This window comes from Momordica charantia (genome assembly GCF_013281855.1).
Source record: "Momordica charantia cultivar OHB3-1 chromosome 8 unlocalized genomic scaffold, Mcharantia_2.0 BLBB01000008.1, whole genome shotgun sequence".
Classification (NCBI taxonomy): domain Eukaryota; kingdom Viridiplantae; phylum Streptophyta; class Magnoliopsida; order Cucurbitales; family Cucurbitaceae; genus Momordica; species Momordica charantia.
Window position 1 is genome coordinate 22,440,180 of NW_028275166.1, and position 27,694 is coordinate 22,467,873.

Genomic DNA, 27,694 nt, shown 5'->3' on the forward strand with positions numbered 1-27,694 from the left:
ATATTTTCATAAATCACGGTCTACCTCAGCCGTTAGCGTGACCGTGAATTATTACAGAACTCAATTTTGTTCCATCGCAATTCACGGTCTCACCACGCCCGAGTTTGGGCCAAAAATTCACGAAATAGTCCTCGACCTCACCCTACCTCGGGCAATAGGCCTTAACCAAATCAAATTTCAAGGGCCAAAAAGCATACAAATTACATATACACAACCAATCCTACATATACGCAGAGAAAACGCCCAGACATACAGTAAAACGGAATCCTTAAATATGTAAACGAACAACTAACGATGCCCGCTAATGAAATCAACCAAAAACAGTTCAGATAGTGCCAAAATTAAGCCCTACTACTGAATCCACTAAAAGCAACACAAAAAAAAAGGGAGAGTGAAAATACCAAGACCAAAACAGAAACGAAACAAAAAAAAAAATTGCTCTTTTTTACCTTAACTAACAACGACACAAATATGCAAATACGAACAATATGAAAGTCTAACCTTAAATCGAAAATGGGATGAGATTCAGAGCAAAAAACACCCAGAATTATGTAGGCAATGGAAATGTCTGCAATATGGAACAAATGGAAACGAGGGAGACCGAAAGCGCAAGAAATTGAAGTGTGGAAGATGAAAAGGATACCAACGGTTAGAATTTAAAATGGGGGGGGGGGGTACAACTGTAAATTCCATTTCACGGCCATGATTTTGAATTTCCTGGCCGTGGTGTGCCCCGGTCAACCACGCCCATGAACAATGCTTCAATAAATTCCAAGGCGTTGTTCGTTCGTGTTTCGTTGACACACTCCTCCGACATGTTTTACACGCAATATCGAGGCTAAAATCGTCATTTCAACCTACATTATTTAATTGAATAAAGTAAATTGAGTCTTAAAAATTAGATTTTAAGTCGTCTAAGCAAATTCAAAACTATTTCAACCAAAGCATAAGTATTTTGGTTGAAAAATTTCGGACCATCCAGTCAACATGGAGTGAGAGTGTGATGCAAATGTCGCGTTTGTTCCAACCACGTCCACAAGACCGCGACGGCGTGTGGCATTTTCTGACCACACATGCAAAGCCAAAATCTTTCCTTCCAACGCCCACCATTTCCAGTTTGGTTCTTCAATTCGCGCTGTGGCCGTTCGTAGCAGCGTGCGTATTTCTTCTTCTTCCTCTTCCCATATAACGCATTCCCACTCCAAACACATTTATCAGATGTCCTCCTCAATCTGTTCGTCAATTCGGGCATTGCCGCCGCACCACGGGCGCCCCAACAACTCCAGATTCGCATTGTTTCAATCCAAGAGATGTTTATGCTTCGCGCCTCGCTTCGTTGCTTGCTTGACCAATGACGACTCTGTTGCAATCCCCAAACCCTCGCCGGTACTCATTCTCTCCAACTTTGTTTTCGCATTTCACCTCTTTTTGTTTGCTTCTTCTGGTTTTCATTTTCTATCGCAGCTGGCCTTCGATCCTTCGGAGGAGTTGTACGGACTTGGCGTCGATTTAAACCCAAGGTTTAGTATCTGGTATTCAGTTACGCTACTATTGGGCGTTAATCCTTTGTGATTTGAATTCAGAACTTAGAAATTTATTGTGCATTTCAGGAATTCAGCTTCCAGCGCACCTGAACCCAGGTCCTGGTTTGGTCCGAATGGTCAGTATATTAAAGAACTACCTTGCCCAAGTTGCCGAGGTAGGGGCTATGCGCCGTGTACGGAATGTGGAATTGAAAGATCCCGAGCAGACTGTTCCGTGTGTAATGGGAAGGTATATGCTCTAGCAGACTAATCTGAACTATGTGGTTGATATTTAGTCAACTTCTCGTTTTCTGCTCGCACAAAACACCATAGTGATGGAATTTAACATGTAAAATAAGGGTGCCCAAGGATACAGACCTCTTTAAGACTGAACTTAGATGGCCTAATGAGCAAACTCTTGAATGTATAGTAACAGATGGTTGTCGGAAGATTTCTAGGACCTGAAATACTCGTCAAAACTGTTTAATCCAGTAGCACTTGCTCTTGGATTTGGGAATAATCATAAAGCATGGAGGTGTTGGTTGTTCTGCCGGTTTCTATTCATTTGTTTATCTTTACCTCATGTTGTCAGGGTATAGTGACCTGCCACCAATGCTTGGGAGATCGTGTCATATGGGAAGAGTCCATTGATGAACAACCATGGGAGAAAGCACGCTCCACGTACTAGCACCATTCTCTTTCTCTTATTCCTATTCATTTTATTTTTGTGTTAGTTTTTGTTGGATACTAGCTTTTAGGCAGTGCAAGAGTCCGGCTAAGGGAAAGTAGATTCTGGCATTATTATTTACTCTACTGGGAGAAATAATCATGGGTGGTAATCATGCCTTTTTGCTATTATTAAATCCAAAACCAAAAAACTTGATTATTGTGAATCATTCTCTAGTCTCAACTAGAGCATCTATTTCCCAAAAAGAAGTTGGAAACTCTGTTCCAGATTCTTAGAATTGATCAGAAGGTTGTTTGGTTGAATTCAATAAGAATTTAGGGAAGTATTAATTATATTTCTTTCTTTCTTGGTTTTTCTTTTCTTTTTATTTAAAAAAAGAAAAAGAAAAGAATAAAACGTATATAGATATTTAAAAAGTAAGCATGGAAGTACTTTATGGATATTTGAAAAGGTGCAAGGGAGACATTTTAGAACAATCTTGATGAGGGTTTAGGTTTTAGAATCAGTCTTGATGAGAGTTAAGGTTTGTAGAATCAATTTCCATCCTGGTGTTGAATTGAGTGTGAATCATGGATTTAAAATGAAGAAAAGTAGCATAAATTTGTTCTTAATATGCAGTGTAGAGCAATGATAATCTAGGAAAGTTATCTATATAAAGGACAAAGTATTTGACACTTGTGGTGTTATTGAGGTGAATACCTCTTGCCTTCAGAACCTAGTGCACCTTCATTGAGGCGCACAACACTATTGTCGTTGCCACGGACCTAATGTTCATGGAAACAACACGATGTCAGCTTATGCAATGCCTATATATTCTATGAAGAATAAATAAAGTAAGAACGTAGTTTAAGAAAAAAAGACCACATAATAACTTTAACTTGCTATTTTAAGTTCCCATTTGAAGTGGTTCACACATGCCTCCATTACTCTATGAATATTGAAACAACTAAAGAAGGTAAAACATTTTCCTATGGGAGCTTAGACACTCTTGCATGATAACTCTTGACAGACTCCAAAGAAGGTTCCCATGGTTGGTTATTTCTCCGAATTGGTATTCCATTTGTAAAAAAACATTCTGAATCACAAAGTCACATTTCCATCACTTGCCCCTTTTTTGCTGAGACTTTTTGGGGGCATATCCGTTCCTCCTTCAACTGGCTTTCTCCCAAAGGACTGTCACTGCATGCTTTCCTTGATAATGCGTGATTGGAGATCCATTCTTAAGTAGTTTTTGGGAGGGGATCCCTCTTCCCTCTTCCCCCCTGCCCTTTTGTTCTTTTAATCTAAGGTTTGGATAAGAAACTGAGAAATTATATGAAAAAACCAAGACAACCAAGGGATAAACCAAGAAAAGTTTCTTTCTTTTAAAAAAAGAAAAGACATAGTTTATGAGTACCCTATTTCCCAGTTCCTACTAATGTTCCTCAAGTATGTATTCAGTACACTTACTGAATTTCCATACTATGCAATCTCGGTTCTACTTGCTTGATGTTCTAATTTCAGATAAATCTTAGTGGTTTTGGATACCTAAGTTTTTTCATGTGTTTATATCATATCAGTTCTCCATTAAGAATGAAGGAAGATGATGAAGTTGATAACCTGGAAATAAAGCTGGAAGAAAAGAAGAAATCAAAGCGTGTATACCAATCACCTTCTCCTGAAGTTGGATTAAAGATCAGTCGATCATTAAACGTTTGTTCTCTACCTTCCCTTAATGTGACCTGTTAGGTATTTCATGCATGCTGCGCTGTTGGAAAGATAACCTAAAGAACTATGGATGAACATATGCACGCTGACATCCTTCAGTATCAAACATAGAAGAAGCATATACTGTCAGCTCTTCAGTTGATGTTGAGGATACAGTCAATAATATGATTTTAATTATGAGATTTTGGAGAAATATCAGCTCTCCAAATGTACTTGTTTGCTATTTGCCAATTCATGAATTTAATCTTTGTTGTTTAGTTGAATGATTGCAGAGTCTCAATGCCAAAACAGGTCTATTTAGCAAGAGAATGAAGATTATCCATCGTGACCCCACTCTTCATGGCCAGAGAGTTGCTGCAATTAAAATATGTTCTTGAGATCATTTGATTACTCGTTGAAAGTTTTTCGTAATCGTAATCTTCCTTAATTTTGGGGCTTTGGCTTTCATCCCTCTCTTTTGTAATTCCATATCAATTATCATAATGAAATGATTCTATGTTTCTTATAAAAAATAAATATTCCATTTGTTTTCTCTGTAGAAGCAGTTATTTTCTTGAACAGTATCTATACTATAGGTTTTACAACTAATTCCTTGAGTTCAAAAAGTGACCATAATTTTCCTATCCAAAAAAAGTTACCATAATTTTGGGTTACAGGTGGATGGCATGGATGCTGTTGCTGTCAAACAGGCTTGCAAGTTTGCTAAGGAACATGTTCTGAAGAATGGACCAATTGTGAGTTTTATTTTATCTAAGTCACTCTCTCCCCCTTCTAAAAAAGAAAAAAAGCATAAGAAAATAACTATATATTTCTCTTTCTTTCATGTTGATTCTATTCCCGAGGGATCAAACGGAATATTGCTCCTTTATAAGTATCATTTCATTTTTGTTAAAAAAAAATCTCATTTGAATTTACCCAAAAAAAAAAAAAAAGAAAAGAAATAAAATCCATACATTTGAAAGAATGATATTGGAGTAGAAAGTTCCAAAAATTTAGGCCATGTGGTTTCTGATCTGAAAACAAGTTCTTGAAAATAAGTATACAATAGAGGATTGTGTATATTCTAGTTCCTGAATTTGAAAATGCATTTGACAGCATAATTTGAAAATTGAATCTTGAATTAATAAATTGAAGAACTTTTTAGTAGTAAAATTTTCCAGTTTTTTTAAGACTAGAGAGAAAGATCTTGAGATTATGCATTTCTTTATTCTTATTCTAAGATGATTTTATTAAAATTTGAGATTTTATCCCTGTGTTTGTGAAACTAGTATTGTTTTACCCCAAAAGCTTGCAACAAGCAAACATTAGATATTGCTTAATTTTTCTTGTATTAATAATACCATAACTTTCAAGAGGACTTAAATGATTGAAGCCTTGAACACATTGTTTTTTTTTTTAACTCAAAGAAATTGAGCCTTTCATTGTTATTTGGTGCGGTGCAATGATGTTTGCCTCTTGTCCTCTCTTTTCATCAATGAATTGTTTCTTATCAAAAAAAAAAAAAAGTCTAAAATAAAAATTGATAGAACTTAGAGGCCAATAGACACATGTTAATAATTTACTTATTTTTTAGTTAGCCACTTAAGCTACACTAGGCAATAGATACTGGATTACATGCACCCAATTATTGAGCTAGAGAGCAGAGTATACAGTTGATAGTATTGGTTGATTGTTATGGTAGTGTCAAGATTTTGACTTACACGGTTAGAGGATATTGCTCGGGACACCATGGAATCTTGCGACTTGACATGCTTCCTCAAGGCATCTTTTGGTGTAGAAGCTACAACAGTTGACCCCTGCAAACATTTAGATCTACATAAACCACAAGTAAACAAGCATTGACAATCAAAGACCATAGTAGAAGAGCGAAGAAAGTCACATTGCATAAGCATTATTTTCTTCTATTAAAATTTCAGTTTAGAAGATAACATGAAATCAACTTATAACATCTTCTGATACAAGAGCTTCTCTTGACCTCTTCTTTGTGGTAGCCTGGTTAAAAGCTTCACCTTTGAGAGAGTAGCTCCATCCTGACACAGGAAAAGAACTATATATATACACTACTGTCAAGAGTACATAAAGATAGTCCACGTAGTCAAACCCATCACTATTCGAGTACTTTTTACTTTGGCCTTGGCTAATAGTTGGGATCTGAGACAAATCGACATCAACAATGCTTTTCTACATTGATTACTTCATAATTCTCATGGAACAACCTATGGGCTTCATTGCTCCTAGATCTGGCCATCTAGTTTGTAACTAAAGAAGGCTCTATATTGGTTTCATAATACTGATTTATCTCTTATCAAAAACATAGATAATCCTAATTTATCCAACCTTCTACGTGGACTGTATTTATGTACTCTTGACAGTAGTGTATATATAAAATTCTTTTCATGTGCCAGGATGAAGCTACTTCTCTCAAAGGTGGAGCTTCTGACCAGGCTGCCACAAAGAAGAGATCAAGAGAAGCTCTTGTATCAGAAGATGTTGTAAGTTGATTTCATGTTATCTTCTAAACTGAAATTTTAATAGAAGAAAATAATGTTTGTGCAATGTGACTTTCTTTGCTCTTCTAGTATGCAACTTATGGTCTTTGATTGTCAATGCTTGTTTACTTGTGGTTTATGTAGATCTAAATGTTTGCAGGGTGAACTGTTGTAGCTTCTACACCAAAAGATGCCTTGAGGAAGCATGTCAAGTCGCACGATTCCATGGTGTCCCGAGCAATATCCTCTAACCATGTAAGTCAAAGTCTTGACACTGCCATAACAATCAACCAATACTATCAACTGTATACTCTGCTCTCTAGCTCAATAATTAGGTGCAGGTAATCCAGTATCTATTGCCTAGTGTAGCTTAAGTGGCTAACTAAAAAATAAGTAAATTATTAACATGTGTCTATTGGCCTCTAGGTTCTATCAATTTTTATTTTAGACTTTTTTTTTTGGATACGAAACAATTCATTGATGAAAAGAGAGGACAAACAGCCTACAGACAGGGGCCAAGGCAGCCCCTTCCAAAACACGAACTAATCACAAAAAGGCTCTCCAATCCTGTAAGATCAAAGAGAGGCTGTAATTACAAAAGAATTTCGTATTTCGTATTCACCACCAGGAAGCTAAGACCAACACACTATCACAAAAAGATTCCAAAGACTTATCTTTATCTTCAAAAGAGCGTGAATTCCTCCCCAGCCATAAATTCCACAAAAGAGCTCGAAAAACACATCTCCACAAGACTCTAGTTTTAAGTGTCACCCATGAAAGCATTCTAAAATCCAACTCTACAAGTCTTTTGGCATACAAATGTTAATATCAAAACACTGAAACAAGAACTACCATCCTTTAGTAGCAAGGGGACAGTGAATGAACAAGTGATCTAGAGTCTCTGCCCCTTTCCAACAGAGATAGCAAGCCGATGGGGACAGAGACCAATTCGGACACTTTGGAGCTTCTCCTGGGTGTTTAACGCACGATGAGCTAGGGACCAAAGAAAGACCTTCACCTTTTTTGGGATAGGGTCCTTCCTGTTATCAGAGAGGAATTTAATTTGGGAGGATTTTCCTTTAGCTTGAGGTATGCAGACTTTGTAGTGAAGTGTCCGTTTGGGTCCGAAGGCCACACTGCTACATCTGTTTCATCTCCTATCTCAAAAGCTTCCAAACGTTGAACCATTCTCATCCAGTTCTCAATTTCTCTGTCGAACAACCCTCTTCGGAAGCCTAGATCCCAAGTTCTCTGAACATTACACCAGCAATCTGCTATCACAGCCTCAGGTTTAAGAGAAATGGCAAACAGCCCTGGGAAATATTTTTATTTTAGACCTTCAGCTAGAAACTATTGATTTCTGTTTCTAAACTAGTTATTTGTTTGATTGTTTCCTTGTCTCGTTGTAACAATCAGAACCTGCCAGCACAGTAATATGCGGAACTATTGCATCTGTCAACTGAGATATCAAGTTAGATCATAATAAGTTTGTTAGCATGCATGGTAGTTTTGATACAAGTATATAATTTTAGAGTCGGCCCTAAGGGGTAGTCTAGTTGACAATAACTTGGGATCTCTTGGTCATACTGGCTTATAAGTCTCAAGTTCGAACCTTCCGATGAGTTAATACCAAAAATCCTTAATGTCTCTCGGGTTCGGGTCTTGGGGCGGGTGCGGGTGCCTCTGGGTATGAGGGAGCAAAGCTCCGACTCCCCAAGTTTTTGAACTCTCCCTTAATTTCCGTTCTTTGGAAATTCTCAATTCCAAAAAAGGCGAAAGTTTTCCTTTGGATCCTAGCCAACCGAGCTGTAAACACAGCAGATAGACTCCAGCGAAGATGTCCAAATTGGGCTCTTTCTCCTTCCATTTGTGTTCTTTGCAATCAAAATGAGGATACCATGGATCACATTTTTCTTCACTGCCAGTTTGCTCTTCGTGGGTGGTTCTTTCTGCTGCAAATCTTTGGGTACTCCATTTGTTTGTCTCAGAATATTGATGGATGGACGAATGAAGCTTTTCGGGGGTGTCATTTTAAAGGGAAAGCAAAAATTCTATGGAATTGTGCAGCTAGAGCCCTTATTTGGAACCTCTAGATGGAAAGAAACAATAGAATTTTTAAAGATAAGTCCTCTTTAGAAATTTTTTGTAACACTGTTCAATTACACACGTCTTGGTGGTGTTATAGGCATAGAAAATTCTTTTGTAATTATAGCCTCTCGTCAATTATGCAAGATTAGAGTGCTTTACTTCACTAGTTTTTGGGAGGGGGAGCCCTCTTCCCCCTGCCCTTAGGCTGTCTTTTGTCTCTATGCTTTTTATCCATATATAAAGTTTCTTATAAAGAAAAATAGTTACTTAATGATTATCATATTTTATTTGGGTACTAAAAAATGCGATGATGAAAATGAGTGGAATCTCTTTTTAGTTTTGTTGCTAAACTAACTGCTATTTTTACTTTCATCTCAGTGTCCAAATTCTTAAAAGATCTTTTTAAAATATTTCATGTACAGGAATGTTGCTTTCTAGAATTCGATGGTGCTTCGAAAGGAAATCCTGGGCAAGCTGGAGCAGGAGCTGTTCTGCGAGCACATGATGGAAGTGTGGTATACATTCTTCCTTTTGGAACCCACATTATTTATTTATTCTTTTTCATGTATGTCTAATCTCTCTCTCTCCCTTGGAGTAGATATGTAGACTGCGTGAAGGCTTAGGTACGGCAACCAATAATGTTGCTGAATATCGAGCTATTCTTTTAGGGTTGAAGTATGCTCTTCAGAAAGGTTTTACTAGGATCCATGTCCAAGGTGACTCCAAACTTGTCTGTATGCAGGTTGGTTAAAATCTTTTTCGCTAACAAACTTTGTTGTGTTATTTTTTGAACCTGGTCAACTCATTTCTTATTGTTTCTAAATCCATAAATCTGTTGGGTAGAATTATTTTTTGTCTTAATTTGTAGGGATGGGTTTAATGGTCGATCTTTGGATTTACCAAGAAAAACAAAGCTGAAAACTTCGTATTTAAAAGATTTCTTTTGTCAAATCTTGTGAAATTATTATTATTTTGTAGGGAACATTTGTGTTGAAGGTAAATAATGTTCCAAGTTGCATGAAAGCCAATGTCTTAATATAGGATGGGATGAACCAATAGCTCACCTTGCCCTGCATGCAATCTCTGCAATAATACTGATTCCATCTAGGATTTTACTACTGTTTCCTTCGGGGAGGGTAAAAAGAGACTCAACTTCTTTTTCTCAATGCACCTGCTCCGTAAAGATTCCCCCAATACCAAATTACGGAAGCGTTTGTTTAAAGAAAACCAACTTGATATTTTAAACACAAATATGGAGTGCCAAGTGGATGACAACCTCTTGGCATGGAGTTGAATCTGATATGATGCCACACCACTCATCATAACTAGCTCATTGCTTAAAATATTCTTTTCCGGTGGGGGGTGGAAGATCTTTCCTCGAGGTGTTAACAATTCCGGTCTTGGATTTGAAAAGTATAACGTCGTGAGTTCTTTTGAATTCCCAGTATTCTGTAATGTGGATTAGCATTTTGGAGGTTCTATAGAAAGTGTTGGGGAAGATCCAAATTTGAACCCAAACACAGTTTTTACATGTTCGATAATTACTAGGCATGCTCGTTTCAATTAAAGAACTAAAATGCATCCAGCTCCATCTTGTGGTTAGTTTTATTTTACAAGTTCTCATCTTCAGTTTCATTTTCTAGTAGCATGGTTTTGTTGAAATACTATTACAGTGTTTATTTGAATATTTTGTATGTGGGACTTCTAAACTCGGATTAAACCTGCTAGTATTCTGTAATTTTCTACCTCCTTATATCAAAACAACCTAATCTATCAATCCTAGCTCTCTGTGCAGTACCTGAATTCATCGTTTGTCCCCAACTTCTTAAATATTTTAAACCAAGCATATTTCATTTAACAGGTCCAAGGATTGTGGAAGGTAAAAAATGAGAACATCTCTGAGTTATGTAATGAAGTAATCAAGCTGAAGGATAAATTTCTCTCGTTCCAGATCAGTCATGTACTACGGGTCAGTGCATTAATTCTTTTCTATTTGCATATCTTACGGTGATGTTAGTTTGTTTCTGTATATTACTGTTTTTGTCCTCTTAAGCATTCAGTGTAGGCTCTTTGCTATTCGAGATCTGAAGGTTGGTAAAAGATATTTTGAACCTTAATCCCACTCGTTGATTTCTACAGTTAATTGAGCACTTCCGCGTTTGTTCATTACTACAGTTTTGATCTGATTCATACGTTTTTTTTTTTTTTTTTTTGCTTTTTCTAGTTTAGATTTCATTCATACTTAAGCGTGCGTTCTTTTTCCCATATAAATATAGGATTAAACTGTACGCTTTCGAGTTCAGTTTCTAGCAAACCAGTGACCTTATCAGTCAAGTTAGAGTTTGCACGTTGCTTTCTTCCCATCTGCCCTACCATATAAAAGACACTTATGTCTGCTTCTTAAACCTTAAGAATCACGGATACGGACACGCATGACACGGACATGACATGACACGGACACGGTGACACGTTATTTCCTAGAAAATTTGGGATGCGGATATGACAAAGACACGTTTGTTAAAAAATACAATTTTTAAGATGAAAATTCAAAGTCAATAAAATTATGCATTTTTATGCTTAAAAAAATGAATTTAATGTATGTTTGCTCTCAAAATTTATTGTTTTGTCCTATATTACTATTTATGTCTATTTCTTATGCTTAACAAGTGCGTGAAATGTACCTAACAAGTGTCCGGCCCATATTTATTTTGTACCACTAGTGTGTGACACACATGTATTGAGCTAACAAATGTCCGAAACATGAATCAGTGTCTTTGCTCAAATTGTAGTGTCTGTGCTTCTTAGCATCTTTAAACTGTCGATGATATAATCATTTCTATTGAAAATGAGGGAAAAAGTTCTTATCTGAGAAGAGGAATGAGGAAGAAGTGAATGAAACTAGATGCCAATTTCTTCAAGCAACTATTAGATCCCATTTTCTTAGCTGCTGATATTTACTCGTTCATCCTCTAAAATCTTAACATTCTGCTTTTCCATCCTTGAAAGAATCTTAATTCTGAAGCCGATGCTCAAGCAAACTTGGCTATCACTCTTGCTGGTAATGCTTCTCTTAAATAATTTTAGTAACCGTAAACTTTACGAGTTACTAAGGTGATCTTTCCTATTGCAGATGGCGAAGTCCTGGAGTATGAAGAATAGTTAGAATGCACGGCAGAATATATCTTACACATTAGCACATTTTTCTGACGAATGCATATTTATACGCCAATCCGTTGTATGCTACTATTCCTTTCCCAAGGTTGTCGAGATCTTTGGGTGTTGACCGTAACTCGTCCAACTGGAATTCAAGTTGTGACCTTGCTGCAATGCAGAAGTGCAGTTTACTGCATATCTGAGATAAAAACTCTTCTGGTTGTTGTGTGATTCAATTTCAATTGAAAGATTATCACTGAAATGTTGTATTAATTTTGTTTACATATTGAAAAAATAGTAGTCTTTGAGCAGATATGCTTTGTATTCTTTGTGGAACCTGTGGAAGAAGCACAGTTCAATACCAATTTTGGGAAGGCTTTAGGAAAGTGAGTTCAAAGTTCATTTGAGGATGAGTTTTTAGGAAATGTGTAATAATGTTGTCGCATACTCATGAAATTTAATTCCTTTTATAGTTTGAGTATTAAATTTAAATTATTTGATACATTATTTAATTAAGGACAAATGGGTAAATTTACACTTGCATGTTGTAAATTGTAAAGTGGTATATGACAGGATCCTGTTCTTCCACTATGTGGTTTGTATCTTTCGAATGATTCAAGACTTCTGTAAAATAGTATTTTGCTCCCGTCGTTGTCAACCTTGATTTTGCAAACGAGGAAAGATGTTTTTTGGATTGGAACACTAAGGTGTAAAAATTTTGGTACACGTATACGCTTTTTGATTTTTTTACTTATGAGGTCTAGAGTAGGTGATGTCTATTGGATCTCTGAAGTTTAAAAAGAACCTTTTTTTATTTTGGAGTAGATGTCTATTTGGTCATTGAAATTTCAAAATAGATGCTCTTGGTCTTTGAAGTTTCGAAAATGATTCTAGTTCCTATCCTCTTTAGCGTAGGGACTAGAACGAAAGGAGGAGCTCTCCCAATCTCCAACGATTCTCTTCCTTCTCTCCAATGAGGGTGACTAGAACGACTTTTGACGAGGATGACGACAGTCGGTGGGCGAGGATAGAAACGACTGGCATAGTGGCAACGTTCGCTAGAGATGGGGAAGAGAAAGGAAAATAGAACTTACAAATATATTATTAAATTGATTATTTTGTAAAATCAACAAGTTAAACCACCGTGTTCATTTTCACATTAGTCAACTAACTGTCAAAGAAATTCCCATCGTAGTGGACCAAAAGTATTCATTTTGAGACTTCAAGGACAAAAAATAAACACCTATTCCATACTTCAACAACCAAGAGTGTTCATTTTAAAACTTCAAAATCGAATAGACACCTACTCAAGACTTCAAGGACGAAAAGTGTATTTTTTCCCTCTTTTTTTAGTACACCACGTGGGAATATATGATTGAACCTCCAACCTTTAGAGAAAAGAGTAAAATACCTTAACTATTTAGATAATACTCATGTTGGTAATTTTTACCGCTCTTTGAGTCGAGATTAAAGCATTATCCCTTCAACTCTTAGGGATAACTACACAAGTAGTCCATTTAGAGCTTATATTTTCATTAGTGTCCATTCTTAACTAAAAAGTTCACAATGGTTTGAAGGCTCACCCGTTTGTAGTAGAAGGTCAATAAAAATTACACAATTTTCTATAGGTAGATATGTTATATTTTTCCAACTGTTGGAAGACACCATTGGAAGGACGCTGGAGGAGGCAGAGTGGGAGAAGAGAAAAATGGGGAAGTGTTTGAGAGGAAGTTTCTCTTAGTTGAAATCGGGGAGAAGTTTCTCTTAGTTGAGGGAATTGGCTACTAAATCGGCTGCTACTAGAGAATAACGGATTTCCATTGATGGATTTTCCAGAAAGTTCTAATTTTCTAAAAAAAATGTGCTACTAAATTAAAATTTTTTGCCATGGTAATCAAAAGTCGTTTGAAAAACAAATTGAAGCAACTGGTGGATTCTTCTGTCACTTGTGATTTCAGTGGGGCTTTGTTTAAGTACTATCAAATTTTGTTCAAGTACAACAAGAGAGTTCATTGGTTTGCAGCAACTGGTGGATTTTTCTGTAGATCATTCATATTTCTACTTGGGCAAGTCCTATTATTATGACCTTTTCATTGCATAGTTTGCAGGTGTATGTTCTTCGAGGGGTTGAATCGTTGGCTTTCCCGTCAATATCGGGACAGTTTCGCCGATTGTGACCCTTTTTATTGCAGATTCTACAATGATACTGCCTCAATCTGCTATTTTCATTAGCCATCCTATCTCCATTGATCAATTTCATGCTATCCGACTTCGGGCAGTTCCTCCTGTTGTGGCCCTTTACATCACATATCCCACAACAACGCTGCATTGTCGCAGTGATTGGTTTACTACTCAATATAGACCTCTTACAGGTCCTTCTGTTATGGCCCTTCTCTCCACATGCTCGACATCTGAATCGCCTATCGAGGTTGCCAATAAGTTCGGGACAATAGTGTCTTCGATGCCCTTCACGACCGCAGTTTGTACAGTAAAATTTTACTCCTACATTGAAAAAGAAGGCAGTCAATATCAGCTCCAGTATAATGTACTTGAAAGAAGGTGAGCGTTTGTATAACGTGCTGATCACTTTGGTCAAATGTTTATTTTTCTACATCAATCTAATCACTTGAAAGCATTTAACAATAACACTAGCATTCTTAATTATAATGAAAGCTGAACCTAGGCAAATAGAAATTTGAATACAAAAATTGACCTTTCATTGCAACACTTCGCTTTCGACGATTCTCTGGATCGCTGAAGAATGCTTTCAAAGTTTCAGAAGTACGTTTTCTTGCTTCAGCACTTCCTTTGGCTTTCTGTGTTACAAAGAAAAGATCATATATTTGAAGGACTATAAGGATTAGGAGACTTGAAATTGTTTGACAACAAACATGCATTGAAAAAACACTGCAAAATGAAATTTGAGTTCTTTTAGCTAATGAACCACCACTGGTATTGAGGCATAATTCCCATAAAATAAAATTTAAAAAAAAAAAGAAAGAATAAAATCAAGTACACTCAAAACAAAACCCAATTTCACTTGATTTAAACCCAATTTCACTTGATTTAATGCTTGCAGTAACCTTTAAACAAAAAGCATCTTATGAGAACAGGTTCAGTTTTCTTTTCCTTTTAGGAATATATTTGAAACATCTCAAACTTGTAAGAAAAAGTAATTTGGTAATTTTGAACCGTTATGTTTCATATCTGGCTACCAAATGACTCTCTGAAATTTTAAGAAAATCGTATAGATGAAATTTAAATTAAAAATTAGTTTGCATGTCAAAACATGAAACCAGTGCTTTTGATTTCACTAACTTGCCATTTTTAATCAGAGTGATAATCAATTCAAATTCCACAGTTGGGGCAAATTGGTAATTTGAGTGTCTTAATCATTCTTTATAAGGAGGACTTGCATAAGTTTGTAAGCTCACTGCTCAGCTCTTCCCAGGTAGAATTTTCGTTCTTTTACTTTCGAGCTGAATAATAGGGCCAAGACAATTACCACACCACAACATTACATGGCTCAACAAAACACCCATACCCGCAAACTTAAACTTTACATTGTCCTTGAATAGAGGCTACTAGCCTTGACTTTTTGAATTGCTATTGATAATACTCCCCTAAACTCCTTTTTTTTTCTTTTTTTGATAACTAGGAGTCAAATCTTCACTCCCCTTCACCCATGGCACCCGCACCCATTCCAAGACTCAGACCCATGAAACATCAAGGATTTTTGGAATTAAGCTCACTAGAAAGTTCAAACTTGAGACCTCTAAGTCGATATGACCAAGAGACCACAAATCCTTTCCAACAAGATAGTAGCATAGGCTACTAGCCTGGGTTTTAATTAATACATCAATATCAAAGAGTGAAACAGGATAATGCTTTAAAAAATTGAACTAGGATATTTGAGTGGCACTGGTTCTGAATATTTGAGTAGCAGACTGTACGTCTGACAACTGTCCTTTTAGTAAATGGGCCGGGAATCTGTCTTTTCCATATATCCTCTCAAGATAGGTGCGATGCTCAATAACGCTGATGCTTGAACATCTCATCCATTCAGCTAATCTTGACAATTCATCCTTCTGATGAAATTCTTGTGCAGTAATTCACCATGGGCTGGGGGTAGAATTCTACTTGATAAGACTTTAAACTACTCCTATATAACCAAATGAAATGACTAAGCTCAAAGGCAAAAACAAAACCCAACATGAATTAAATACAGTAAAAGGAAAATTAAAAGTAAAGTTAAGCTACAGGAGGTGAAAATGATTTTGCAAGAATGATACTCCCCTTTGTATTCAGCTTCCATTTTCTTCGAACCTCTTTTAGATAGTGAGATGCTTGGCATCTCACCACTTCTCCCCCAGTTAGGCTTTAATGGCTAACCCTTCACAGTGAAATAACTCCATATGAGATGATCGAGATCCTTTGTCACACTCACACCCTTACAAAGGATACAACATTGTGGCCCTATCATGAGGGGAGACTTTCTCCAAACCCGATCCTACGTATTAGCTATGTCATGTAGTACCTGTCAAAAAATTTTACCTTCTTGGGAATTTTAACTTCCCACAGCGAGGAAAAGACGTGACTATTGGAGGAAGAGGGATCCACCAAACAACGGAAAAAATATCTACAAGAAAGCCCCTCTAAAAGATGGGGACCTTGCCGAATATTTCTTCTCCTCGGACTACCAGAGAACTCCCCAAGCAAAGACAAGAGCCACTAAATCCTTCGCTTCCCAATTGGATAACAGACGGCAGAAACCCAAAGCAAGAGAGGTGAGTTCCAAAAAGAAGGTAAAATAGAGACTACCGATTCATTTCTCGTAGAAGAAAGAAGATATAAGAGAGGAAACGGTGCTCCCCTCATGACAGAGACCACAAACTGCTCAAGAGGGTGGCCTAGCCATGACAGAGGCCACCAACTGCTCAAGAGGGTGGCCTAGAGATGGAGAACTTAAAGATTAAAAATATCAGCCTCTTAGCCGAATGGGGATGTGAGACCTTCGGTGGTGAATAACTATATTAGGAGGGCAGATTAGGAACTTCCCACCAAATTGTTAATACCTACACTAGGAGGGGTAGAGTGGGAACTTCCCACCAAAGTTAGTTAGAGAATGAGAATGGATGTTTGTAGGGGGGGCGGGGAGGGAGTGATATAAACCTGTGGGCATTCCCTTGTGAGGTAGGTTTCATTTTGCTGAATAGGTGGAGGCTATTGTAAGGGAGACTCCCAGCACTCTCGAATTGGCTGGTTGCTTGTATGCCTTCGGGTGTAAGTTTGCTATCTAATACCATGAACTTATGAGGGGTTACCTTCCATATTGGTATCAGAGCATTCATCGGGGGAAATTGAGCAAAATGGCACAAAAGAAATTGGAAGAGAGGTGCGAAGCAACGGAAGCTAAGATAAGCAGTATGAAGAAATCGATGACAATCATTCGTGAGCAGCTAACGAACATGCAGAAATCACTGAGATGTTTATGGCTGAGATCATCGGCAGGAAAACACCCCAATCAGCATCTACCATTGGTGAGGGGTCTTTGTTAAGGAAGAAGGAGACGGAGGACATTCCGCGAATCTTGGAAACACACGAACAGGGGAACAATAGCAGTAAATTCAAAAAGGTTGAGATGCCGATTTTTACAGGAGTCAACCCGAACTCGTGGTTTTTCAAAGTGGAGCAGTACTTTGATATCCATAAGTTTACGGACTCGGAGAAGATGGTCGTGGCGGTGATCAGCTTCAGCGGAATTGCGCTCGCGTGGTATCGATGGACAGACAATAAATAGAAATTCATGAATTGGAACGATCTAAAGGCATGTACTAGAGATTTCGTCCATTGAAAGAAGGTAAGCAGTGTGACGCCTTTTGTCCATTAAACAGGAAAGCATCGTTGTGGAGTTTAGGGAATGTTTTGAAGCACTGGCGACACCCTTACGGCAGATTTTGGAAGAGGTGTTGAAGAGTGCACTCTAAACGGGCTAGACCTAGTTGTACGAGCAGAAGTGTTGGCTTCGAAACTTGAGGGATTGGACAAAATCATGCGAAAGGCACAATTGATTGAGGATATTAACCTAGCAGTCCTAGAATCAAGTGAATCGAACCAAGGTAAGAGTGAAAGCAAACCGGCAACAATGGCGACAAGGACCCTCAGGAAAACAATAGGGTTAACTCTAGCGGTTATTGTCGCATTGATGAGTAAGGGACCAGGGCCTACGCTGCCAGCGAAATTGGAAACAGTACAACGGAGACTCACTGAAGCTGAGTATCAGAAAAATAAGGGAAAGGGGTTGTGTTTTTGCTACAAAGAGAAATACTCAGTTCATCGGTTGGTCATAAATGCAAAAATCAAGAGCTGAGAGTGTATGTGGTTCACAATTATGAATCAGTAGAAGAGGAAACTGCAATCGAAACCATCTAGGAAGGACAAGGCATACTAGAGGACAAAGAAAAGGTAGTTGAATTCGTGGCTTTCAACACCATCGTCGGATTTACAACTCCGGGTACAGTGAAACTCAAAGGGACGGTACACGGCAAGGAGGTGGTGGTGTTGATCAACTGCGAGGCCACGCGTAATTTTATATTGCAGCGACTGGTAGAAGACTTGGAATTACCTCAAACAGAGACCTCCAATGCTACCCTAGATCAAGATCAACAGCTACATCTAGCTGAACGAGATGAAGCTATTGATAGACTGAGGGAGCATATGAGGCTGGCACAAGAACGTACGAGGAAATGTGCGGTCAAGAACCAACAAGATGTGGAATTCAATGAAGGGGACCAGGTATTCTTGAAAATCAGACTTTATCACCATAAATCCTTGGCCAAATGCCAGAATGAAAAGCTACTTCAGAAATATTTTGGCCCTTTCATGATCCTAAAACGCATTGGCAAGGTAACATATAAGTTGAAGCTGTCAGACGAAGCTCGAGTTCATCCGGTGTTTCATGTGTCCCAGCTCAAGAAGGCTATAGGTGCGACGTTGATAGTCCAACAGATCATACCATGGCTGACGGAATAAATAGAATGGGTAGCTAAACTTGAAGATGTTTTGCCACACGGATCAATCCAGATTCGGGGACAGTGGAGGCCTTAGTAAGTTGGAAGAATCTAGCAAAAGTAGAAGCCACGTGGTAGGTGATCTACAAGTTGGAAGAGCAATTCCCTAACTTCCATCAACAACACTTTGCTAAAAGGCTTTGGGAATAGATGGATATCATGGATCAATAGGTGTATTAAGGACACCAAGTTCTCCATTTTCATTAATGGCAGGCCAAGGGGATTCAAAGGGCTTAAAGAAAGGTGATCCTCTCTCTCCATTTTTGTTCCTAATTGTGAGTGACGTGTTGAGTAGTTTGCTAGTCACATACACTCTATAGAGGCATTTGAGGGGTTCAAAGCTGGCAAGAATTTGTTGCATATTTCACATTTGCAATTTGCTGATGATACACTCTTGTTTTGCAAAGATGATGATGATATGTTGGCTGTATTGTTTGACACAATTAAAGCTTTTGAACGGCTTTCGGGCTTGAAGGTTAATTGGGAGAAGTCTTCTCTAAGTGGACTTGAATACCCAACAAATTCAGCATATGGTATCTAGGTTTTGTTGCAAAGCAGAAAAGCTTCCGTTGTATTGTCTGGGAATGCCATTAGGGGATAATCCAAAGCATGACAATTTTTGGAGCCCTATTCAAGACAAGATCATGAAGAAGTTAGATCGATGGAAGAGGTACCAATTATCGAGGGATGGAAGATTGACTCTTTGTCAATCGGTTCTTGAACATCTTCCATTATATTACTTTTCTCTCTTCAAGGTTCCTATGCGAATTTGCAAGCAGATGGAGAAAAGCGTTCGTTCCTTTCTTTGGGGAGATTCTTCGAAAGGTTCAGTAAATCATCTAGTGAGGTGGGACATAACCTCTTTAGATCGTGAGGAAGGAGGCCTTGGCATTGGGAACTTTGCTAAAAGAAATAGAGCTTTGCTTGCAAAGTGGGGGTGGCGTTTCAGTGTAGAATCCTCAAGTTTATGGAGGTTGGCGGTGGCTAGTATTCATGGTACTGATTTTGGCGGCTGGTGCACTTTGCCTAAGTTGGCAGGTTCAGGTAAAAGTCCTTGGAGGAACATTTCCAAAGCTTGGAAGCAAGTGGATTCTTTCTCCCATTTAAAAGTTGGGAATGGTAAAAGGAGTTTGTTTTGGCATCATCTTTGGGTGGGAGATGTTTTGCTTAAAGATAGATTTCCAGCAATCTTTAGGATCTCTTCTGAACATTTCCAAAGCTTGTAAGCAAGTGGATTCTTTCTCCCATTTAAAAGTTGGGAACGGTAAAAGGAGTTTGTTTTGGAATCAACTTTGGGTGGGAGATGTTTTGCTTAAAGATAGATTTCCAGCAATCTTTAGGATCTCTTGTGATCTTCTCATTGCTGTAGCGTATGCTTGGGATAGCATTGGTTCTTCTTGGAGGCTACCTACTCAGCTTTCATTGAAGAATGAGGAAGTCATTGAACTGGCGAATCTTTTATCCTTACTCTCTTCTATTTCCCTCAATGATTCAGAAGATCATCAGGTATGGAGTTTGGAAGCTTCGAGCATCTTTTCCGTTCGTTCGTTGAGTAAGTCCGGGCACTCGATCTCTAATATTCCTAAGGAAGTTTTATCTATCTTATGGAGCTCTTTTTGTCCAAAAAGAGTTAATTTTCTAGTCTGGATTCTTCTCGGGGGCAAAGTTAACACTATAGAGACGTTACAAAAGAAAATGCCCGATACTTTGATGCAGCCATTGATTTGTTTAATGCGCAAGCCAAGTGGAGAAACCCAAAGACAAATCTTTTTTTCATGTAGCTATGTGGAGATTTGTTGGAAGAAATTCCTTTCAATGTTTGAAGTTTCATGGGTGTGGGATCTGGAGGTGTCTCAAATTATATTACAGCTTCTCATTGGTTTGCGAGCAAGCTCTAAAACCAATCTTCTTTGGGCTTTTGGGATAAAAGCTCTCCTTTCGAATTGTGGTTGGAAAGAAATCAGCTGGTCTTTGGAGGCAAGAATCGTTCTCCAATAGAGTGTTTCTCAATAGCCAAATTTAAAACCTCATAATGGTGTGTTCGTTCCGATCTCTTCTCTTCTTATTCTCCTAGAATGCTTTGTATGAATTGGGAGGCTTTTATAACTCCCTTTTAATAAGGTTTCTTCATGTTCATGGTTTTTTTCCTCTTATCTTAATAATTTCTTTTTGTTCACTCCTTGGGAGTTTGTATCTTTGAACAATTTTGTTTTCATTTATCAATGAAAAGTTTGTATCTTGTTAAAAAAAAAAACACTTTCCTGAAACGCACCTTGGGACAAGGTGCTTCTAGAATTAGGGGGTGATGTGAGACCTCCGGTGGTGAATACCTGTAGAAGGAGGGGCAGAGTAGGAACTTCCCACCAAATTGTTAATACCTACACTAGGAGGGGTAGAGTGGGAACTTCCCCAAAGTTAGTTAGAGTATGAGTATGGATGTTTGTAGGGGGGAGAGGGAGTGATATAAACCTGTGGGCACTCCCTTGTGAGGTAGGTTTTATTTTGCTGAATAGTTTGAGGCTATTGTAGGAGTGACTCCCAGCACTCTCAAATTGGCGGGTTGCTTGTATGCCTTCGGGTGTAAGTTTGCTATCTAATACCAAGATCTGCTTATATGCCTTCAGGTGTAAGTTTGCTATCTAATACCAAAAACTTGTTACCTGTATGATGGAGATTCTTGAGAACCCCACCCACCCTACGGAGGGAAATGGTTGTCAGTGGCTGGAGTCTCTCCCCTGTTTCGTCCTACTGCCGTTTCAGAGGTCCTTGGGGAGCTATAGAAAAATGCTACCTTCTTGTGGGAAAATGATATATACCCAAAGTAGGTAAAGGAGAGAATCCGCTTTTGGGAAGATCATTGGATTGGAAGTGGCCCCCTTAAAACAACTTTGCCAAGACTCTTCGAGGTTGTTAACTCTAATAACTTCTTGATTCAGTCATTTTGGAATGAGGGCATTAAAGGATGGGATTTGAAACTTAGAAGAAATCTCACGGACAATGAAGCTAGCGAATGGTGCCACCTTTCTAGCCTACTTTGTAGATGTGTAATCTCCTTGTGCAAGAGGACTCCAAAGTTTGGTCTCTTCAAAGTGATGGTTGCTCTACCGTGAAGTCAGCCACTTTGAATTTGTCAGCCAAAAATAGTGCCTTAAACCCAGCCAAGAGCCACCATAGGATGCCAATGCATATGGAAATCCAAAGTGCACAAGAAAGTCAAGGTTTTTATCTGAATCTTGGCGCAAGACAAGCTAATACTAGTGATATTTCTTCCCCAGCTGGTGCATTCTTTGCAATAAGAGCCTTGAAAGTCATGGCTACTTATTCTACCAGTGCCCGTATGCTCTTGGTCTTTGGGCAAAGTTTCTCAACACCTTTGGGGGCGGGTTGGTGCTTTCCTTAATAATCATGCTAGTATCCTGTGAAAAAAAAATGTGGTGATGACTATTATCCGGCACTTATGGTTTGCTTAAGCATGAAAGGAGTCAAAGGATTTTCAACGGGGAGAGTTGTGTACAGAAAATCTTTTGGATATGATCAAGCTTCATTTCTCTTCTTGGTATCTTCTCTCTAAAGCCTTTTTGTAAACACCTTTTTGAATCAATATATTTATCTGTTTCTTCTCAAAATAAAAAATAATAATAATAATAATAAACAAATAAACAAGGAAACAAGGAGCAAAGGGGTTCTATCCCCCAACCACCTAACTTCCCAAAAATAAGTATCCAACCCATCTCCCACAAAACACAGAACAAACTAAGAGAAGAAAGGAAACCCCACAGAAATAGCTTTCCACGAATTTCTGGAAGTCCCAATTGAACCCTGTCCGACCATATTTGCTCACAATGACCCATGCCATAATGTGTGTCAAACTCCCGAGGAAAGCGCCATAACCACTTAGCCAATAAAGCCTCGTTTTGCGCCTCTGATTACCAATGCCTAGACCCCCAAAATCCACCAATTTGACCACAACCTCCCACTTGACTAAATGAGAGCCCTTCCCCTCATCCACCCCAGCCCAAAGGAAATATTTCATAAACTTTCCAAAGGAAATATTTCATAAACTTTTCCAGGATTTTACTATTTCCTGACTGACATAGACCAAAACAGATAAAGGAAAAAAATTGAAATCCCACTCGGAACAAACTAAATAAGAGTCGCTTCTCTTTCAAGAAGAGAAACATTTCTGAATCTTTTCCACAATTGGATCCCAAAGAGACAAACTTATGAAATTATGACCAAGATGAAGGAAGACCTATATAAGAAGAAGTAAAAGAGCCTACCCCACAACCTGCTGAGGAGGCCCACCTATTCAGCTTAGAGGGGTCATAGTTAATGCCTAACATAAGACACTTGTCTCTGTTAATTTTCAGACCAGATATGGACTGAAAAAAGCCAAAATGTGATTTGGATTAACAAAAGACTCTGTAAGGTATCTCCTTACAATTTGATATTCAAAAGTGTTCAACACAAAACAAACTTACAGCCCTAGGGCAAACCAAGTTCTCAGCCGTTCGAGAGGTCTGGAGCTCTCCTTCCTAAGTCCAAGACTTACAAAATGAAAAAACATCCCCAAAACAAGCTAAGCCTCTATCTTATAACCAACCTCCCCGTACAGCCCCTTTCCTAACTGTCCTTTGGGGAGGAATTTCCCTCTCTAGCCCTCCTTACATAGGTATTTACAATGGGGGGCCTCACAGACTCTTCCATACACGAACACAGGAATATCGTATCATCATCAAACTAAGATAGGACACACTCAAGTTATCCTTCCCAATTCAAAACCCCTCAAGAATACTAACTTTCCACGCCTCTCCAAATGACTCTACTCTTAAAATATCCACCCGAACAAGAAGAGGAAAGGGGAAAGGTGTTTTCCTTGTCTCAAGCCTATTCTTAGGTGGGTCACTACAGATGACTCCAATTACATTTCAGTCACATTGTTTTCTCAAACAGTTAAATATTCACAAAACTTCTATTAATATAGAAATGTCTAAATTAATGAGTTACCAGTTATTTTATTTTATTAAATTTACCACTGTACTTCAGATTACTACGTATTAGTAATTAAACCTAACTAATAGGTTGAAAAAGTGGGGTTGTTACAATATATATTTTTTTTTCTTTTTTTTCTTTTTTGATAACTGGGAATCGAAGCTTTGCTCCACAACACCCAAGGGCGCTCGCACCCGCCCCGAGGCCCAGACCCAGAAGACATCAAGAGTTTTTGGTAATTAAGCTCACCAGAAGATTTGAACCTGAGACCTCTGAGCCAGTATGACCAAGAGACTCCAAGCTCTTGTCAACTAGGCTGCCCTTTGGGTGCTTGGGGTTGTTACAATATTCAAAAACAGAATGCTAGAAGACAAATGATCTCAAGAACATACTTTAATTGCAGCAACTCTCTGGGCATGAAGAGTGGGGTCACGATGGATAATCTTCATTCTCTTGCTAAATAGACCTGTTTTGGCATTGAGACTCTGCAATCATTCAACTAAACAACAAAGATTAAATTCATGAATTGGCAAATAGCAAACAAGTACATTTGGAGAGCTGATATTTCTCCAAAATCTCATAATTAAAATCATATTATTGACTGTATCCTCAACATCAACTGAAGAGCTGACAGTATATGCTTCTTCTATGTTTGATACTGATGGATGTCAGCGTGCATATGTTCATCCATAGTTCTTTAGGTTATCTTTCCAACAGCGCAGCATGCATGAAATACCTAACAGGTCACATTAAGGGGAGGTAGAGAACAAACTTTTAATGATCGACTGATCTTTAATCCAACTTCAGGAGAAGGTGATTGGTATACACGCTTTGATTTCTTCTTTTCTTCCAGCTTTATTTCCAAGTTATCAACTTCATCATCTTCCTTCATTCTTAATGGAGAACTGATATGATATAAACACATGAAAAAACTTAGGTATCCAAAACCACTAAGATTTATCTGAAATTAGAACATTAAGCAAGTAGAACCGAGATTGCATAGTATGGAAATTCAGTAAGTGTACTGAATACATACTTGAGGAACATTAGTAGGAACTGGGAAATAGGGTACTCATAAACTATGTCTTTTCTTTTTTTAAAAGAAAGAAACTTTTCTTGGTTTATCCCTTGGTTGTCTTGGTTTTTTCATATAATTTCTCAGTTTCTTATACAAACCTTAGATTAAAAGAACAAAAGGGCAGGGGGGAAGAGGGAAGAGGGATCCCCTCCCAAAAACTACTTAAGAATGGATCTTCAATCACGCATTATCAAGGAAAGCATGCAGTGACAGTCCTTTGGGAGAAAGCCAGTTGAAGGAGGAACGGATATGCCCCCAAAAAGTCTCAGCAAAAAAGGAGCAAGTGATGGAAATGTGACTTTGTGATTCAGAATGCTTTTTTACAAATGGAATACCAATTCGGAGAAATAACCAACCATGGGAACCTTCTTTGGAGTCTGTCAAGAGTTATCATGCAAGAGTGTCTGAGCTCCCATAGGAAATTGTTTTACCTTCTTTAGTTGTTTCAATATTCATAGAGGAATGGAGGCATGTGTGAACCACTTCAAATGGGAACTTAAAATAGCAAGTTAAAGTTATTATGTGGTCTTTTTTTCTTAAACTACGTTCTTACTTTATTTATTCTTCATAGAATATATAGGCATTGCATAAGCTGACATCGTGTTGTTTCCATGAACATTAGGTCCGTGGCAACGACAATAGTGTTGTGCGCCTCAATGAAGGTGCACTAGGTTCTGAAGGCAAGAGGTATTCACCTCAATAACACCACAAGTGTCAAATACTGTCCTTTATATAGATAACTTTCCTAGATTATCATTGCTCTACACTGCATATTAAGAACAAATTTATGCTACTTTTCTTCATTTTAAATCCATGATTCATACTCAATTCAACACCAGGATGGAAATTGATTCTACAAACCTTAACTCTCATCAAGACTAATTCTAAAACCTAAACCCTCATCAAGATTGTTCTAAAATGTCTCCCTTGCACCTTTTCAAATATCCATAAAGTACTTCCATGCTTACTTTTTAAATATCTATATACGTTTTATTCTTTTCTTTTTCTTTTTTTAAATAAAAAGAAAAGAAAAACTAAGAAAGAAAGAAATATACTTAACACTTCCCTAAATTCTTATTGAATTCAACCAAACAACCTTCTGATCAATTCTAAGAATCTGGAACAGAGTTTCCCACTTCTTTTTGGGAAAGAGATGCTCTAGTTGAGACTAGAGAATGATTCACAATAATCAAGTTTTTTGGTTTTGGATTTAATAATAGCAAAACGGCATGATTACCACCCATGATTATTTCTCCCAGTAGAGTAATAATAATGCCAGAATCTACTTTCCCTTAGCCGGACTCTTTCACTGCCTAAAAGCTAGTATCCAACAAAATCTAACACAAAATAAAATGAATAGGAATAAGAGAAAGAGAATGGTGCTAGTACGTGGAGCGCGCTTTCTCCCATGGTTGTTCATCAATGGACTCTTCCCATATGACACGATCTCCCAAGCATTGGTGGCAGGTCACTATACCCTGACAACATGAGGTAACGGTAAACAAACAAATAGAAACCGGCAGAACAACCAACATCTCCATGCTTTATGATTATTCCCAAATCCAAGAGCAAATGCTACTAGATTAAACAGTTTTGACGAGTATTTCAGGTCCTAGAAATCTTCCGACAACCATCTGTTACTATACATTAAAGAGGTTGATCATTAGGCCATCTAAGTTCAGTCTTAAAGAGGTCTGTATCCTTGGGCACCCTTATTTTACATGTTAAATTCCATCACTATGGTGTTTTGTGCGAGCAGAAAACGAGAAGTTGACTAAATATCAACCACATAGTTCAGATTAGTCTGCTAGAGCATATACCTTCCCATTACACACGGAACAGTCTGCTCGGGATCTTTCAATTCCACATTCCGTACACGGCGCATAGCCCCTACCTCGGCAACTTGGGCAAGGTAGTTCTTTAATATACTGACCATTCGGGCCAAACCAGGACCTGGGTTCAGGTGCGCTGGAAGCTGAATTCCTGACATGCACAATAAATTTCTAAGTTCTGAATTCAAATCACAAAGGATTAACGCCCAATAGTAGCGTAACTGAATACCAGATACTAAACCTTGGGTTTAAATCGACGCCAAGTCCGTACAACTCCTCCGAAGGATCGAAGGCCAGCTGCGATAGAAAATGAAAACCAGAAGAAGCAAACAAAAGAGGTGAAATGCGAAAACAAAGTTGGAGAGAATGAGTACCGGCGAGGGTTTGGGGATTGCAACAGAGTCGTCGTTGGTCAAGCAAGCAACGAAGCGAGGCGCGAAGCATAAACATCTCTTGGATTGAAACAATGCGAATCTGGAGTTGTTGGGGCGCCCGTGGTGCGGCGGCAATGCCCGAATTGACGAGCAGATTGAGGAGGACATCTGATAAATTTGTTTGGAGTGGGAATGCGTTACATGGGAAGAAGAAGAAGAAATACGCACGCTGCTACGAGCGGCCACAGCGCGAATTGAAGAACCAAACTGGAAATGGTGGGCGTTGGAACGAAAGATTTTGGCTTTGCATGTGTGGTCAGAAAATGCCACACGCCGTCGCGGTATTGTTGACGTGGTTGGAACGACATCTTTCACTATTCCATCACACTCTCACTCCATGTTGACCGGATGGTCTGAAATTTTTCAACCAAAATACTTATGCTTGGTTGGGGAAATGGACAGATATGACCTAAAATAATTTTCAATTTGCTTAAACAACCTAAAATCTAATTTTTAACTTTTTTGACCCAATTTACTTTATTCAATTAAATAATGTAGGTTGAAATGATGATTTTAGCCTCGATATTGCGTGTAAAACATGTCGGAGGAGTGTGTCAACGAAACACGAACAAACAATGCCCTGGAATTTATTGAAGCATTGTTCATCGGCGTGGTTGACGGGGGCACACCACGGTTGGGA

General features: G+C 38.3%; 2 protein-coding genes across 3 annotated transcripts; one reads left to right on the top strand and one right to left on the bottom strand.

Moving 5' to 3' along the window:
* Window positions 1-1,015: 1,015 nt before the first annotated feature.
* LOC111025602 (uncharacterized) lies at window positions 1,016-12,134 on the top strand. Of its 2 annotated transcripts, none has more exons than XM_088127519.1 (11): window positions 1,016-1,386; window positions 1,465-1,532; window positions 1,611-1,773; window positions 2,116-2,204; window positions 3,771-3,903; window positions 4,575-4,652; window positions 8,918-9,010; window positions 9,094-9,237; window positions 10,357-10,464; window positions 11,502-11,553; window positions 11,626-12,134. In XM_088127519.1, exons 1-11 carry the CDS (start codon window positions 1,219-1,221, stop codon window positions 11,652-11,654), a joined length of 1,125 nt encoding a protein of 374 aa, XP_087983645.1. In that variant the 5' UTR covers window positions 1,016-1,218; the 3' UTR covers window positions 11,655-12,134. The 2 variants fall into 2 exon arrangements, with proteins under 2 accessions (XP_087983645.1, XP_087983646.1); XM_088127520.1 differs by having other exon boundaries at window positions 1,020-1,386; window positions 1,465-1,520.
* Window positions 12,135-13,565: 1,431 nt separating this feature from the next.
* On the bottom strand, window positions 13,566-27,345 carry LOC111019288 (uncharacterized). Its single transcript, XM_088127521.1, is given in 9 exon segments — window positions 13,566-13,740; window positions 13,743-14,150; window positions 14,362-14,464; window positions 24,103-24,195; window positions 24,483-24,615; window positions 26,178-26,266; window positions 26,609-26,771; window positions 26,862-26,923; window positions 26,926-27,345. Coding segments are annotated over 9 exon segments (1,371 nt in total). The 5' UTR covers window positions 27,163-27,345; the 3' UTR covers window positions 13,566-13,657.
* Window positions 27,346-27,694: the final 349 nt, after the last annotated feature.